The sequence below is a fragment of the Trachinotus anak genome, unplaced genomic scaffold, assembly GCF_046630095.1.
Source record: "Trachinotus anak isolate AG129_WGS33_773 ecotype Australia unplaced genomic scaffold, CSIRO_AGI_Tana_v1 ptg000026l, whole genome shotgun sequence".
Classification (NCBI taxonomy): Eukaryota; Metazoa; Chordata; class Actinopteri; order Carangiformes; family Carangidae; genus Trachinotus; species Trachinotus anak.
In genome coordinates, this window is record NW_027273877.1 from 2643565 (window position 1) to 2662093 (window position 18529).

Consider the following 18529-nt stretch of genomic DNA (forward strand, 5'->3'; position numbering starts at 1 on the left):
TGAAGCGCCCCTTTAAGCTTGTAGCATATGGTCTATATGTTGTGTGTTGATGCCTGTTTTAACTTTTTATCGCACTTTCTGTGAGGTGAAAGCCGTATTGCAGCATCCCTCTGTCTGTCCGTCCGTCTGCCTCGTCCACACCGAACATGTGTTGTGATGCAAATGAGCCCCGCTGCCTCCGCGCTGCAACACCACTTTTTAATTGAACCTTTTGATCTGTGGCTAATTCCACTAATTAGCAACACTATTTTCCTAACAGAATGTTTTCTGCCATGCAAGTGTGTGTCTGCGTATTTGTGTGTGTCAGTCCTTCTTTTTTTTTTTTTTTTTGCTTACTACTCACCAAGCCAATTGCTGGCTGGCATTTAAAAGGGCTTCCAAATAAAAAAAAAAAAAAAAAAAAATCTCTGTTCCTTATCTGAGGCGCAGAACAGACAGGTGTGCTGTTAAAGGTAATAATGTTACATAAAAAAAGCACAGATGCTCATTATACGGGCACACGCAGGCAAATGAGCAGTAAGTGTTTTATTCGCCTGTATAGTTTTATGTAGATGCTGCATCTGAGTGTGGAAGCAACTGGACGAGAGCCGTTTGTAACTGCAAAATTCTCAGTGTTAATGTGATGATTACTTTTAATTTGTGTCTGCCTATAGTAAGTTATACATCTGTGGTACAAACAGCCTCTTGTATAAACACCATCATTTACATAAAGCAGGGGGCTGCATTAGCAAACAACACAATGCAATATAAAGTTTTTGCCAATCAGAATGCCCTATCCAATCACTAGGTGGTTTCTTTTAAAGGAATACTCCACCAAAGAAGAAGAAAAGCCAGCAGCGTCTCTATTGTCTCAGGAAACTTTCAGGTTGATAAGACCCGGACACAAATAAAGTGACTGACTGAAATATCTCTGAGGATCCCCACATCTGGGCTTGAAAGGTTGCTAAAATTCATAGCGGACAACTGCTGTGGTCACTTGGAGTCACTGCATTTCCTGCGAGAGTGGAGACACAGTAAGTGCAAGCCATAAAATAGCTAAACCCACTACTTCTGTGCCTGCTGTTGCCTCCTTATAGCTCATAAGTTTCTCAAGAATTTGCATATGTAGCCACCTAAAAAAAATCCACCTTTTATAACACACAAAACGAACAAGAGCCTCTCTTCCTCCTGCATTTGCAGACACTGTGAAGAAAACTAATGGACAAAAAATCTGCTGATTTCATCCACACAAAACTGTGAACAAACCCTGTACGTCAAAATAATTAATGACTTCGTTTCTACTCTCAAAGCAGCGATCACTTTCAGACAAGACAGTGGAGAAGTTTAAAAGTTAAGATTATCTCACTATGGAGCTGCACTTTTGCTGTGAGTTTTTTTTCACATTGTCACACACACACACACACACAATCCACCTGCTTCCCTCCCCACTGCCGCAGGTTCTCTGTGACTCTCCAAAGCTGTCTTCATAACTAGCGACCGCCCGCCGCCTCCCTCCCCTTGATAGCCGATTAACGCAGCCCTCCCACTGATAAAACTGGGTCCTTGCATCACCATCTCCCCTTCGTTAGCGCTTCCCTCCCTCCTCCCTTTTAACTTAGATTTACTTTCAGGATGGCGACAGCGCAATGTTCCAGGTAGAAAAAAGGAAGGAGCTTGTTTTGCAGGAATATAAATCTGGAGAATGTATGAGAAAACAAACCACGGCGGCTCTCAGAGGTGATAAAAGGCCTTCATTAAGTTCAGATGTTTAACGGTTTGAATGTGTGGCTGAAATTTAACACCCTCATAATGTTTCTCTGGAAGAGTTTGCCTTTGACTCGCTCCCGTCTTCCCATTTGCCTCGAATGAGGGTGTACTTGGCCTCCCGAGGCACGTACACGGTTGAGGAAGCTGCCGAGTTGAACTTGTTCGTGAGGGGAATGACGGAGCATGAATGTGGTTTCTTATATGTTTGATGTCACACAACAAAGAGCGTTCAAGCCTGGAAGCAGCGCGCTGCGAAACAGCAACACAGCACACTTACAAACTTAGAAAGCCGTGTCAGCTCTCGGCATTGCTGACTCTTCCCTCCCCTCGCTTTCTCTCTCGTGCCAGTCAAAAACTTCCAGGCAGAGAAAATGAGACGGAGAGATGCAGGAGTTGATAACAGTCAGATGACAGGATTCAGGAAAGAAAAAAAAAAGAAGGTGGATGAGATGGAGAGTGAGTGACAGCTTACAGTCTGTCCATCCTATGCCAGCCTGAGCGTGACTCCATCCACCATCACTCCACACACTCCGTAGCATGATCTCCTCTAAATAAGCTTGATTGCAATCTCAAAAGTGGCAGCAACGCTTAAGACAACAATTAATTAAGTCTGTTTTCCATCCTCGTGGCACTCGAGAAATCACTTGAACGCAGCAGAGGCGAGACTTGGCGACGCAAAGCTACTGTTTTTATTGTTGCGTCAGAAACAGAAACCCAACTGTGACCAACAATCAGCGCACAATCAGCTATTTTTTTTTTTGCCACACAATGTGATTGGTCAAACACTCATTTACATAATTACCATAAAGCTCAAGAACCTTTATTATTGATATCAAATCTTACTGTTTTGAATGAGTAAGAAACTTTTTTTTTTTGTTATACTACACTGGAAAAAAAGAAAAAAAAAGAAAAGAAAGAAAGTTCTAATGCTCGTACTGTGTGAGGTTAGATATATTGGTTTGCCATTTTATCTAGCAGACATTGGCCTTTTATTAAACAGCAGATATCAGCTACTCAGTGTCCTTTATCACAGATGTGATGGATGTTTTTCTGTCACCACAGCTGCATTAAAAAAAAAAAAAAAAAAAAAAAAGTCTGTAAGACCTGCAATGCGGCTTTATTTTCATTGTTGTTGTATATTAGTTTAACTGTCTATATTTTTGTGCATTATCCGTTCATTTAAAGGCAGGTGGAGTGGGTCACCTTGGCTGAACGAACAGCAAAGCTATCAAGTGGAAATTCATTAGCTCGGGTTGAAATGAAAAAGATGCACGTCGGTGTAAATGTTGTGTTCAAGGCCTTTCCGCTCACCGTCATTGTAATTCTTTAAAAAGAAAATTGCTGAGGATGCTGAGTGTCAGCATCATAAATGCATCCCTATTTACCGAATATGAGACTATCAAAAGGCTAAGCAGGCAAGAGTACATGAATTATTACTACAATTTAGACGTGTAAATGGCTTTCAGTTCTGGGAAAATATTTCAGAAGCTAATAAAAAAAAACTCCACATAGTCTTCAAAGTCACGCACCGATTTTAATTTGCATCAACTTTCTTTATTGACTTTGAGAGAAGTTCAAAAAATTCAGAGTAAATGACTCCTGAACATTCAAACGTAGGTTAAATCTGCTGTGTTTCTATTGGCTGACAGTGCAAGCAGAGATGATAGGATGTATCTTCACTGGAACTTATCATGAAAAGCAGCCCAAAGACCAAAAGTGCACGCAAGTGTGTGGGCAGACATGTCCACATACTTTTTGCCTATAGTGTGTGTTTGCCAGTGAAGTAGACGTATTGTTATTTTTCTTACTTTTTCACTTCCGTATTAAAATGTTGCCTATTCTGAGCAGCACAAAGAGCAGAAACACACTGTCGGATGACATACAGGAAGTCAATATAAGCATCATTAAGATTAGAGCAGCTTTGGATAATTAATAATAAAAGCTTATCAGAGCTTAAAGTCTATTACAGCAGTGCAAGGAGACTTGTACGTCTGTGTTTCAGCCAAAATACAGGTCACTGCTCTTTTTCTTTCACCAGATTTTGTTTATCTGCTCCTTCCGTTCTGAACAAGACCTGCCTTAGGTTAGCCCTCCAAACACACCACACACACACACACACACACACACGTGCATTCACAAGCTCCATGCAAAAGCACGTCTGAGGTATGTGCACACATGCCAGTACGCAGGAGTCACACACACACACACACGTGCGAGCGTGCGTGCAAGGCTCATGCCATTTGGGAGCAGCGGCCTTGAGACGCAGCCGCACTAATTAAGTAAATGAGAGAATCGGAGGGGCAGATGGTGGGAGAAGGAGGAGAGCCGAAGAGCCGCACTTCCTCCTCTGTCTGTGTGTGTGTGTGTGTAGCCCACAGGGCTGCAACTGTTTCCCTTCCTCTCACCTCTGCTGCTAATGGTAAGAACACACATCACACTTGCTGTCTTGTTGTCCAGATCGCTTTGTTTCTCATCCATGCTATCTCTGTTTCTCTCACTTCCTTTCCTTCCACCTCAGCATGTGTGTGTGTGCGCGTGTGTGTTAGTGTGTGTGTGCTTACTGTACACCCATGTCACATGTCCTGCAGGTAGATATCTCCTCCCAGAAAGGAAATGAAGACTCTCTGTATGGAGGGAAATGAAATACGACTGCTCGTGTAAGTGTCCGTGTATCTAATATGTTCCTATGTAGGACAAACTGCATATCTTTCCCCTTTCCTCTATTCCATGTCAGTGGATTTTCTCTGCTGCTCAGTCTGACAGTGTTTGTCTGAAGGTTTGTATGCATATTCTCTGTCTGGCACTACCGCAGCTCTCTCTCCCTCTCTCTCTCTCACTGTTTTATCTTCACTCACAAGAAAGGAAAAAAAAAAAAAGTGTTTTTGCATCAGCTCTGCTTGCTGGCTCAGTCAAACCCTGACATTTAGTTTGAGTGAAGTAGCTGGGGTAGAATCTCTCCCCTGTGCTCTGGGAATCTTTTGTTTTTCATCTGTTAAAAGCCAGTTAATAAAATCAAACCCCATTCTCAGGCTATGTATTTTCAACAATAGCCATTAACTGTATTAAAATTGTATAATTACCACTATTTATAGTCATTTTAATTTCCCACTACAGCTACTTCACATTAAAAGCATTCAACTGGCAAAACACAGTGGGGCTTTTATTGTGAAAAAGTCAAAAAAAATCTATTTGTCAAGGTTAGCGTCATCAAAAATCCATCCACAAAACACAACTGTTATTTTCTTCGTTTTTTGTCATCAACTACGTTTGTTGCCATGTCAACATGAAATATGAAGGACTACAACTTCAGGTTTTGTTTGCCTGGTTTTCCAGCCTCTCTGGATGAGCAGTATCTCAACAACTGACCCACAAAAGACAATAACTAACATACATTGCTTTACAACCACCAGCTGATGAGAAGGTAGTTTTATTTTCCAAACCTAATTGGATTTAGAGAGGTTCCTCAACTGGAGGACCCTCTAAAAGCAGTCCCTAATCCCGCACAAAAAGCTATGACAGACCAGCAGACCACAACAATGAGTTTTGTGAGTGAACCTGTTTGTATGCCCCACTGCCCGGCGGGTGAAACATGATTTCAAGGGAGTGAAAGCCTTTTGAGAATTTCATTTTCAGGCAGAACGCGGGCTCACGGAGAGCAGCAGCGTGACGGTACGACGCGCTGTCTGAAAATGCCGGGCGTGGGTTTCGACTCCATCTGCCCCTGCATTTATCTCGACTTTTCTAAATGTCTCTCTGTCTGTGTCGTCTTTCTTCACTCGGGGCTTTCTCACGGCGCTTATCTGCAGGAAAACACGTGAATGCATGCAGCCACTGTGGAATTTATTGGACTCAGAATGAACCCAGAATGAAGAGACACTCTGCGATTTGTAGCTTTGTAACATCCATTTGGTGTAATTTGAATCTGTCTTCTTCTGTAATCTGACTTTTTGCTTAAATGGCAGTGTGCTGTGATGATGGTGATGATGATGATGATGATGATGATCGCTGTCTCCACCTTCTGAAATGTGCAGATTTTTGGGGTTTTTTGTGTTTTGCATGACTAAAAATGAAAATGATTGGAGACAACTAGCAATTACGGACATGAGACATTGGACTTATCAACAATTCATTGAAAAAATATTTGACAGATTAACTTAGAATGAAAATAATTATTAGTTCTTGTTTTTGAAATCATGTTTTGAGGGACAAATAACTAAAAATAAAATGTCTCCTGATTCAAGCTGCGCCCCACTTGAGTACTGAGGCACAATACTTTTTTGGTAGAGGCTGAAATTTGTGTACCAAACGACTTGAACTGATTTGTAATCTTTTTTTCCATTTAAAAAAAAATATGTTTTGGCCCGTTTTGCTTTTATTGAGTTGCAGACACACAAACAGAGAGGAGGTATTCCATTTAACGTCCTGCAAGGACATTGGGATATTTGTTTGGTTCATTCTTTAACCATTGAGCTACCAATCTGTAATCTTTTCATTCCTTTGCCCCTCATATATAAATCCTGATTTAAATCATAATTTAGCCAATTTCAGACTGTGCAAGGTTCTTGTACAGATGATTGTATCTGGACAAAATTAGAACTGAATTTGCTTTTTGACAACGTTGGCTTCTTTTGGACAAAGGGAAGGTTTTGCTGCAACTTTTCTTTTTATATATATTTCCAAAGAACTCAGTTTTCATTGTGGTACAGTTTTTTTTAATACCCAGCTGAAATGCCTCAGTCTCCAGAATCAGATATGTTTGGGGGAAAAAAATAAATGAAATATTGACATTGAACATTTTGTAGATATGTTCAGTATGAACATTTAGTTTTGGCAGTGAACAGTTTGTGGTTACTGTGTGTGAATAAACCAGTTGGTTATATGGAAGTAAACATATGCACACACACACATTTGAGCTACAGGTTCAAACAAACATGTGGCCCCATCAGCATTATCCATGGTTGTGTGTGATGGTGCATCCCACAGATGCACATATAGATCTTGACACAATCACACAATAGATATCTCACAAGCACACAACTGCAAACCTCAGCACACACACACACACACACACACACACACACACACACACACACACACACACACACACATACACACACAGCGAGTACCTGTGTGGCCCAGGCTGATTAATTGGAGCGTTCAGCAGCGGTGATAGCTGTACTCCTCAGAGACAACACACTGTCTCTCTCACTCCACCTTAACCTCTGCTGGACACACACACACACACACCTACTGTAACCACACACACACCTCCTCCTTCCTCAGCTGAAATTAGACCACCTCTCTTGCTTTCTCGCTCTGTCTCTGTCGTACTGTCTCCCATCTTGTAAATGACCCACCATCAGCTCACTTTCACCTTGCCAAGAGCGACAGTGTTTTTGCCGCGGAGCAAGCAGCTAAGGTGCGACACAAGGGAGCACTCAGGTGTGTGTGTGTGTGTGCACACGCGCCTGAGAGTGTGTGTTTTTGCCTCTCAGCTGCAGACAAATTAATGAACCAGCACACAAAACCATAGAAATGCACAAACAGATTCTTATGAGTGCACTCTTTCCAGAGCTCTCTCATCTTTCTTACTGCTGAAGGTGACCGACCTTCACACACACACACACACACACACACACACACACAGCTACAGCAAAGGCTGGCCAAGGTTTTCTCCTTCGTGAGTTTTATGTACCTTTAAACCAGCCAAAGGAGCAGCCATATTTCTACTGGACCTGCAAGGTGACTTCAGAGAGACAAAAACAAGGGGAGGGCGGGGGGGTAATGAGGATAAGAAGAACAAGTGTCGGCAGAGAAAGAGTATCCACCTTTGGTCAAGGTATTGTTCCCCACAATCCCTCACTATCGCCCTCCACTCTCTTTCCATTGTGTTCCCCTCATCCTCTCATGCTTGCTCCTTATCTATCCTTCGAGACTTTCCATCTCTTTTACCTCCGCTTTGTCTCCCTTTGTCTTCCATCGCTCTCTAACACACACTCCTCTTGACACACACACACGCACATACACACACCTATTCTCTCCCTCTCTCTCTCTCTCTCTCTCTCTCTCTCTTTCTATTCCCTCCCTCCCCAGTCAGCTGTCATGGCTGCCACTTTCTCGCGCCCACTCATTTATTACAGGTCACCATCACAGGAGGGGCCGTTTAAGAAGGACAATGTGCCCCATCTGAACACACACAAACACACACATACACACACAACTCGAATCTCATACAGTATGCATGGATTTGCAAATACTGTACGTAAGCACATGCAAACATCTAACCTGGGCCAACCTCTAACCACTGCTCATTTCCTTTGTTGTTTGCTTGTTTTACAGGAGCTCGTCCTCGGTGATTGAGGGGACCAGCCGAACTCTGCAGCCGTCCTCTCGCACCGGTCACTCCATCTGTCTCCTCTGTCTGTCTCCCCGTCACGTCTGCTGTCATATCGTTCAACCTTTACTGCAAAACACTTGTTTCCAAGCTCGACTGTGATACAGTTCTGTTGCTCTGTTCTTGCACTGAGGACATGTAATAAGGTACTACAGCAATATTTTATTAAATGTGTATTTTCTTACTTTACCATTTTTCATATATATAAAAAGGGGGATTCATAGGAATTAAATGCTAAAGTAACATGCTGGTATATACTATAAAATTACTGTAAAGGCCAGTTGTCCTTCTGTCAGAAACTGTAATCCAATATACAGTTATATACTGTTAAAAACAGGATTTTACTGTTATTTCACAGTGAAATTAAAACCTGTCCCTGCTGCTCTGCATCATGGTGTTTTGTTTTTTCCACTCGTCATGGTGAACCTGTTGCTGCACCCACACTCTCTGCTGATATTCCGTGTGCTGTTATCGCGTATTGCGCCTGTCTTCTTCTCTTCCCGTCTGAAGTCAGACCAGGACGCTTGTAGGGTTGTTATACTGCCCTCGCCAGTTTGAGAAGAATCACATCTCCAGTACCTGCAACAAATACGGTATCTTCCCTACCTGTGCTTCTCTGGAAAAACAAGAACCGTCACATTTTTACAACTTTAGCACCGGCTTCGTTCTCCAGACATCCCTACCCAGAACTTGTCTTCTGAGGTAAAGCCTCCCCCCAGGATATGCTATATCACTCCCACAGGTTCCTCTGACTCATTTTTACCAAAAGGCTGTTTTCACAACCTACTGTGAGCTCACTGTTTGGATGGAAGCACCTTAAAGACTGTATTCACTGCTAGAAAAAGGTTAATGAAACACAAAGCCTACATCTCCATTCCCAAGATCCTGAGAGATTCCTGGACTCATTCTTATTCAAATTGGAACTCATGTTATCAATAAGATCTTAGACAATCTTTTTAAAGCTGACTTGCCCTTTTTAAACATGACCAAACTTTTCCACAGACTCATTGAAACTGATGTTTGTTTTTTTGTAAACCACTGAAAATGACCTCTTCTGGGGCCACAATAAACACAAGGAAACTCCTACTAGACTTTGACTTCGCATACGATTCATAACTAATTCACATAACATGTGCACACACACAGACACACACACACACAAACACTTTGCCACAGCTGTCTGCTTTCATTATTTTGCCCTCGACAAAAACACAGCATGACTCCATGTTGCAAACACAGTCTTAATCTTGTTGAATTAACTGAACGTGAATCTGAAACGAGGAGAGCGACGCTCCTGTGGATCTAAGCTTGTGTCTTTTAAATACTATAACAACATATGAGTGATATTACATTTTAATCCTTGTAAATGATGCCTTTCTCTGCCATGACGACAACTGGAAAAACACAATAATCTCTTGTTTTCTTTTCTTTTCTTTCATTTCTTTCTGTCGCAGGCAAATATTCAGAGAAAGAATTAAAGCAGAGCGACTTTGGCAGGAATAGCTTGATAGACACAAAGGCGCACATGCCTAAGCATACAGAGTATCAATCACACACACATACACACTCATGCACACACAGAGTAATACACACCCGCACAGTGCCAAACAGATTAAGGCCCTGATTAAGGCGGGTGTCGCATAAAAGTCTTGGAACAGTAAATATCCTTAATTTGTAGTGTAATTAAACAGATTAGCTGCCGTGAATATCTTAACAGGGATTAGCACACACAATGCAGCAGGCGGGCTTGACTACACATACACACACACACAAACACACAAAATGAGAGAGGGAGCAAGCTAATGACAAACGTTCAAAATAACTGGAGTTTTTGCCAATGCAAGTTGGTGTGTGTGTGTAAAGGTGTGTGTACGAGTGTGTAGTGTGTAATGACATCACAAGAGAGAGAGAGAGAAACACATCTACAGGTCGTGGCTGACCTGCCAGATCAACACGCGAACAGATGAGGGATTAGAGACCAGTGATCATTTCTCCTTTCATAGACTTTCATTAAAACAGAAGCCTTTGTCAAGGTTACAGAACAGAACAAAACAAAACAAAAATTCTATTATGCGTCTAATGCCTTCTATTGTGCTGCACTGAGTGCCAAGACAGAAAGCAAGTGAAAGAAGGCACAGGAACTAAAAGAGAAAGCCCAGACTTGTTGTGAAAGACGGAGTCGATGGCACTTGATCTTGCCTCGCCAAAGAAGGGCTGCCAATCAAAGGAAGCTGAACACTGTCCCACTTCCTGTGCTGGCCTGGTGCCTGAGCGCAGTGCTGCAAATGCAGATCTAAAGCCAAAACTAAGCAGAAACACACAAAATGATGCATATGCACACCTGCATATATATATATATACACATTACATATGCATATCACAAGGTGCCTAATGCACTGATTACCTATTAGAATTATATGATGTTAGCAAAGCAAGAGTCAGATATTTCCCTCAGGACTTGGTGGAGACAAACACACTGTTCTCTAAATGAGTGGTGATGCTCCGTGTCTGTTGGGCGTGTACATAGGCAGCTGCTTTCTAGCACGTTAGCCTTAACTTTTAATATCAGTGTTGCATTTACAGCTTGTTGCGCTGCCCCCAGGTGGCCAAAAAGTCAATTCCTCCGGCTTTAAGTGATCACTGTTATAATATCCATTTAATGATATTTTAATCTATGCAGTTGTCAACTCAGCACCTTGCTGCACCATAACGTGACATTATCTGCTTGATTTGCACAATTAATGTGGATTTATTATATTAAATTCCTGCTTAAGAGCAGTAAAAGAACACTTAGTGCCTTAATGAGATTAATATTATGCCTCTGGAAACTTTCTACATCTATAAGTTTAAGGGTTGTTCTGTATTCTTATCAGGCACACTCTGAAAAGCCAGCGTGGAGAAATTTGTACATGGATGATTATTGTCTTTTCTCTAACACCAACCTGATCTACATGGCTAGGATTTACATTCATCTTAAACTAACCCAGACCTGAACATAAACCACAAACGGAAGCCTGGACACACAATCAGCATCTAAAACCTGCCTTCAAAGGGTTTGAAGCACACAAGCGTAATCACACACAGACGCAAATACACACGTGTAAGCATGTAAATGACAGTTTGAGTGGTGTATGAAGGAGCAACCGACAGCATGTTATCCATAAAACAAATTGGGTGTCGTAATTAAAGGGGGGGGGGGTGTTTTCCATTCTCCCTGTGTGTTCAGTGACAGCCTTGCACACACAGCTAATGAAAGACACAGAGAGGAGTGTGTGTGTGTGTGTGAGTGTGAGAGTGAGTGAGTAAGAGAAAGAAGGAGGGAGGGAGGAAGGGAGAGAGCGAAGGACAAAGGAGAGGAAATAAAAAGTTGTTAAAAGAGGAAAGAAAAGCAGAGGCAGTGAAAGACAGATGAGAGTGGGGAAATAAAACAGAAACACAATGAGGGGTGTGAATGGATGAGACACGGGGTGTGTGTGTGTGTGTGTGTGTGAGGGAGAGAGAAGCAGAGTTCAGGCAGTAGATGGAGAAAAGGAAAAGAGATGATAAATGTGTGAGAAAGTAAGAGGAAGAGAGCTAATAAAATAAAAGTCGAAGTAAAAGAAAGGTTCTTACATGAGAAGAGAAACTCTTTAGTGGTGCGAGCAAGCCCGCACTGCTGGGCAGGATCTGTGTGTGTTGAGTGTGTGTGTGTGTGTGTGTGTGTGTGTGTGTGTGTGTGTGTGTGTGTGTGTGTGTGTGTGTGTGTGTGTGTGTGTGTGTGTGTGTGTGTGTAGGAAGCTCCTCTGATGCAGGATGGAGGCATTTGTCTCTGAGTGGAATTACAAGTGGCGGGTTGAACAAACCCTCCAGTGGTCTAGAAGAAACGTAGGAGAAAAAAAAAATTCCTCTGTCTTCCTGTCCTTTCTTTTCCTGGGTCATGCAGTGTGTGTGTGTGTGTGTGTGTGTGTGTGTGTGTGTGTGTGTGTGTGCGCGAGAGAGTGTGAAAGAGAGAGCAAATAACGAGGAAGCTGCCTCGCACATAAAAACAACTCAACAAGGCTTCCACTGCCCCTTCACCTTAATGAACTTGCATGACTCAAGTGAGAAAAAGATGCAGAGCAAGATGCAGACAAAAAGACCAGCATGCAAGACGAACTGAAACGAAAAGTGTTCAGATAGAAGAGTGTTTACAGTGAATCCCTGTGCCTGGGTGCACTGCACTTTCTGTGTGCGAGTGAGATCTCTGTCCTCCTGAAAGGGGACATCTGTGCCAGGCTTCCAGCCTCCGACTGGCCAATCTAACTCACACTAGGAGCTGGCACCAGACGCCTCGGCACAACCAAAGCCAGCCCTGCTCATCATTAGGCAGCAAAGGCATGTGGGTTCAAAAGTCTGCCCAGCCGCCAACGCCGTGTCGGAGACGGTGAGGGAGCAAGAAGCTTCGGGAAGATTACAGAGGCCAATAAAGCTGATATTCAGCACTCAAGTCTTGGAGGTTTTCCTTTCCATGCTGTGCAGTTGTGATTCTGCATGTAAATATTTGGCTGGTTTGCAAACTGGAAGAACAGAAGCCCTTCTGTACAGCCGGCGGGCAAACAAAATGTCAAGCAAACAGGCACATGATATCGCAACATCACTTTTGAATGCCTGGGAAGAGAGGGAAAAGCATCATCTTTGTTCGGCCTCGTGTGGATAATAATCTGAGCGCTGATTCAGATGGCGAGTACCATGAGAGGTAGTGTACTGCTGTCTCAGGCCTTGGAAAGGCGTTCCATCACCCCCACGCGTCACATAGTCATTTGTAAGGCTTCCCTTTGAGCCCACTGGGGCTGTCCAGCTATGACAGAGGAAGCAAATAACAGCCCACACCTCAATGTCACCCTCACTCAACTGCAATTATTATTCTTTTGTCCGAACGGCCATATTTTATTCTCCGACTCTGTCTCTTTCACCGGAAGACGCTGACAAATGCAGAGAAAACGCAGTGATCTCCATCTCAGCTCGTCAGAAACATTCACAGCATATTTGACTAACATCCAGCAAAAGCCTGGCACGGGTTAAGCCTGGCAGATATCAAGTTATGATAGCAATGTTGACTCATTTAGAGCAAGATTGAATTCCGTCACCCCCCTCATCTCTCATGCTGTCAAATAAAGGGCTCGCGGTCTAGACTGATGCTATCAAAAAAAGCTTAATTAGCTTGTAATAAATTCTCATTTCCGCCAGTCTTCTACAAAGCCTCAGCCAGCTCCGTAGCTCCGTGTGTGCCAGCTCACGGATGCCCTGTAATTTGATACTGGCATTCACCGGGTTCCTCTCCCCTGGCCATTTCACAGGAGACCACGTCTTTAAATGTCAACCAAACACACACTCACACGCACGCAAATGCAGCATTTGTCATTCACACTCAGGAGCCACGGCAATTAAAATGTTTGTTTCACCAAGCAGACAAACCAAAAGGTGATGAAATTAGTGGTGCAAGTTTCATTGAAAGGTGCAAAAGGCAGGAATTTTCTGTGAGAACTGTCTTTTTACCCTCAATCAAAAACAGAGAAGAGGAGCCCATCCTCACAAGTTAAATACCAGAGATTCTCCCTGTCGAGCTCCGCAGAGAAGTCAGTTGTTGAAGGAAATACCACCACCTTTGATGTGGCGTTTCACTATGAGCTCTCCAGACGTAGGAAGCAGCACCTTGAACCTGAAGTGCAAATTCAGAATGTGACTCCAAAACACCAGGAAGGTAAAGAAAGCTGGATTTGGCCAAAAATGACTAAAAACCCTTCACAACTACAAAGACTCAAGGTCCACTTACTATCTTTCTTTTTTGTTTAAAGAGTTTTCAAACACGTATCGTGTGCAGTTTCAAAATCTAAAATTGCATCACCTCAAATATGCCACGATGAAGATGAGTTGATCAATCAGTCGATCAACAGAGAATTGATAGCAGCGATTTTGATACTTGATCGTTTTTCACGCCCAACCTCTCAAATGTGATGATTTGGTGCTTTTATACAGTATAATGATGGCCTGAATATATACCACAACGGAACCCACCAGGACCCAAGAGGACGGGACCTGGCAGGACAAGACCCAACGGGTTCGAGCCAGGTTCGGACAGAAATTTAGAAAAATTATGTTTGGGTTTGGCCACGTCGGCCTTTTGACAGATATTTACAAGGTGCCAACACATGCACTCAAGGTAAACAGGCAAGGTGTGACCATGGTAACCACAACTGCATGACGGGGTAAATCAAACTCAGTGTGGATCCAGGTCGGGCTCAGATACTACTCTCTCAGACGCGGGTTCGGACACAAATATGCGACCCAAGCCACACTCTGATTTGAATGCATCACCTTTGGCTGTGAGAAATTATAACAAGCACTATTCACTGTTTTTTCACATTTACTAGATGAAATGATTAACTGGGGAAATTGAATCAATAATGACAATAATCATTTGTTGCAACCACTATCTCACTGAAAGCAACACAATCAATAAGTCATGGACATCAGTTAATTTCTTTAAGATCTTAGTCTTGAGGGAAATTTGGCCATGGATGAACAGGTTTGATTTTTGTGTTGTTTTACCTAGGAGTCGGGATTTTGCTTCATGACCAAACCTGCCTGGCAAATCCAAGAAGGATGAGAAAGTTAATCAGCCTTGACTCCAGATTAAATTACGTCTACTAATGAAGACTTGGACGCATAGGTAGGGAAAATCCTGAGCTCTGAATCAGTTCTTTTTTTTTTTTTTGCTGCTGTTTATTTCAAATCAAATGAAGACTAATATGATTCTGCAGAAGGCCGTGCCTCTACACAAACGCAGCTTGATCACCTCACACTGCCAACAGCCAGTCAGAGTAGAGCTGAAGATCAATCAAGTCGCTCGTGGCGTGAACACCTCCATGCTTGGCACACGTGTGCTCGTACTGTACATCATGCAAACACACACACACAGTTCGGTGTACGCAGCTCGGCGGACTGGCTGACTGGCAGGAGTGCTGCAGACATTTGTCTCGCAGCAGGGGCAGACAGATTCAATCACAATGTTAAACCCCAGTGAAGCGAACATCTCTTGCCTTGACTTACTTAAGCCTGATGTGGCTCGGCATCAGATTGATACATGGTGTTGGGTATGAATTTTTAAAACTACAAAAAGGGGATTAAGTGAAAGAGAGATGAAAGAGTGGACAGTTAGGGTTACACAAATATCTCCTCATTATACACCCACTCACACCCACACACAATGAACTTCCCAAGAGGCATAGCTCAGATTCTTGGCCAGAATTTGCATCACAAAAATCTTGGATGGGAGTGTGTGCATAGAGAATAAATAAGCCACCAAGGGTGCCACTTTTCTTCTCCATTCATCCCGCCTGTCACCTATCCATCCGTACATCCATCCACTCCTGTTTAATAGTCAGCATTCAGCGCCTTCCATCCAAGATCCACACAAGGGCCAGCAGGGGAGTTCGTGTGTGTGTGTGTGTGTGTGTGTGTGTGTGTGTGGTTGTTGTCTCCAGCTCTGCCTGAGAACCACAAACCACCAGAGATCGAGCCAAATCTCGACCTGTCCTTGGAGGCGGGAAGAAAAGCGTCCTGGAATCCCATTTGTGCCTCGGGGAAGTTGGGCGATGGCCAAATTCACCTCTGAACATCAATCCACAAACTCTCCTGTGTTCCCACTTCCTGAGTGTGCTTCTGCTTGTGTGTGTGTCGTTTTTTCAGTTCAGCATTTCCTTGCCAAAGCTCGATTATTTCAATTAAGAAGGCAGATTCTGGCATCATGAACTGCTTATCAGCCCAAAGTGAAGCATAACATGTTCCTGTGCAAATAAGTCAAGTGCATCTCTTAGTCTGATATCATTCCAGAGGAGATATTACACCACACTCCAAACCAAACACAATAATAGACCACATTAGACCCCTTATTGATCAGTGAGTCTGTGAACAAAAGCTGATCGAAAAAAAGTTCAACAGCACAATTTCTCAGCTTCAAAGCCTGAAATAATTATTTGCCTGGATAAACAGCTGGTGAGATCTTCCTGCAAACCCTGCATCATGATGAACAAAATATCACCCAGCAAGTGGTGCAATCTCAAATGTTACATGTAGCAGGAGCAAATATCACAGAAATACTATCAGTAAATATCCTACAGGGAAGCCGGGAGCTTACACATGAATAGAAACGTCATTAACTTCACTATAAATTGACAATTGAGTACCATGGACGCATTACAAGCTTCTATAGAAATATTGCAGGAACATTAAAGTGATTTTTCGTCCAGGGACTGACACCACAGGGGTCCTAATGATGAAAGCGAGATGTTTTCCCACCGCCTGTGTAGCCCTCAGTGTATCTGCTACATCTAAATTATTCAAAGACAGTAAGGAATAAAAGCTGTGCCACTGGTGCAGCCGAGCTCAATTCATACAAATTAGCGCAAATAGCCGCAGCCATCGGTCTATCAATGTCAGCTTAGGGGAATTCACTTACAACGATGCCGCATTCGTTCATATTTAGGGGACAATATGAGGCGGCGATCATCCGAGCTGCGCTAAAATGAGAGAATCGCTTTTCTTTTTAGTGAATTTTAAAAGATTGTTCTGAACTGAAAGACTGACCAACTCAGACACCCGAGAAAAGCTCAAAATGTGGTCGGTTCTCTGATAAGCTTCAAATCTAAATAAAGGGGGGCAAGAAAAGCAAATGTAAGGAGGGGAGTTTGGAGAGCTTTTTACGCAGAGCTCGACCCGCTCCCAGCGGCTGCTGAAGCTCACAGCTGACTGCCGCGGTGATTCAGACCAGCATCAGCGTGTGTGGATGTGAAGTTGTGTCAAGTTTGTACCAGTGATGTTGAGCCAAAAGCGGCTGTGATGTCCATTCATGACCATTCAGCAAACAAGTACTGCGAATCCTTCACTGCTCTGCCTCTGAGTAAAGGTTTGTGACAGACTAGAAAGCTGGGTGGGTTTTTTTTTGTTTTTTTTTGGGGGGGGGGGCGGGGGGGGGTGTTTGGACCCTCACTTCACCCATGCTTTCGAAGTCTGACCTGACCGAAGACCCAGGATCTGAGACGCGCATCCGAGCACTCACCTGACTGCGCTGCACTCGATCGGATCACCAGCAGAGTGACGAGGACGCAGGCGGGGAACTTCATCTTTGAAAAAGGCTGCTTGTCTTGTTAACTCCAGTAACTCACATGTCCAATTAAGATATCCTCGTTGTTCACACACACAAAAATAAACAACCAAAAAAAAAAAAAAAAGAAAAAAGAAAATGAAAAAGAAAAAAAAAAAAAAAGAAAAAAAAAGACACCTCGGAGTCTCCTTGGCTTATTGGACAACTGGCACAGTTTCCGTGCGCACCAAGAACCAGCACCGTGGAGAGCTTTTACGCGCTTTGCTGTGTTTGTTTATCGGTTCCCAGACCAGTGCTTAGGTCGGTTTCCACCGCGGATACTCTGAGCCATTTACTCCTCACACTGCCATAGCGCCGGTGGCTTGGGGGGGGGGGGGCAGGGGGGTGGAGTGCATGTGTGTTGGGAAGGTACGGAGCGGGGGGGTGCGCGCTCTGAACACGCCTCTTTGGTGTGAGTGACACCTCTTTCAGCCTATTAAGTCCGCGGACCAAAAGATTTTTAGAGCGGTTTGTCTTCTTTTTTGGAAATCCTCCCACTACACTTATCACCTCTCCTGATTGGCTATTAGGGCTCATTGCTGCTGTCAGTGCACCTGTCAGGAGCAGATTTTCTTTTGGTTTCCCGCTGGATGGTGTGAAGCCCAACTTGTTACCCTGTGTGTTGCTGGAAACAAAACAGAAATAGGTTTTTTTTGTTATCATGTAATGAATGTAATTTGAAGTCACATTTCATTAGTTGCTGCACAGCCTATTGGGCGCAATTACAGAGCAATGTAGTTATAATTTAGAGCAGTGGTTATCAAACATTTTCACATCAGGGGCCCATAAACTGACACTAATTGGACCACGGGCTCCCTTTTGATAAGATTTTTGCTTTTAGATGTTTTATTACAAAAGTCATACATTACTTGTGGATGGACTTATAGTTAAAATATATTATTCTCCTTTTTGATGGGGGCACCTAGAGAGATAAATTCCTATATAGCATTACAGTGACTTCAGTGGATATTACAGATTTACAGTAACATCAGAAAAGTTTCCAGCAGGGTCAGCCTCTGCACGCATCCACCATAGAAGGCTGTAAACTTTGATGATGCTTGTCCAAATGGGCTGCAATGAACAGCCTGGCTCCAGCAGTATACCATTTTCAGCTCTGTCAGTGGGTGACTCCACAGCTGAGGCAGCAAGGGTGCCACAGGAGCCAGGATGATCCTTCATATGTCCCCACAGTGGCAAACAGAGGGTTCATTCAGTGTCCTCTGCTGCCC

The 18529-nt window shown here is 43.3% G+C and overlaps 1 protein-coding gene across 4 annotated transcripts in view; it reads right to left on the minus strand.

Moving 5' to 3' along the window:
- LOC139609708 (receptor tyrosine-protein kinase erbB-4-like) overlaps positions 1 to 17619 on the minus strand; it is a 218413-nt gene extending 200794 nt beyond the window's left edge. For all 4 annotated transcript variants that reach the window (XM_071464587.1, XM_071464588.1, XM_071464586.1 and 1 more), the window contains exon 1: positions 17217 to 17619. In XM_071464587.1, the coding sequence (XP_071320688.1) occupies positions 17217 to 17280 (64 nt within the window). In that variant the 5' untranslated portion in view covers positions 17281 to 17619. The remainder of the gene's footprint in view (positions 1 to 17216) is intronic.
- Positions 17620 to 18529: the final 910 nt, after the last annotated feature.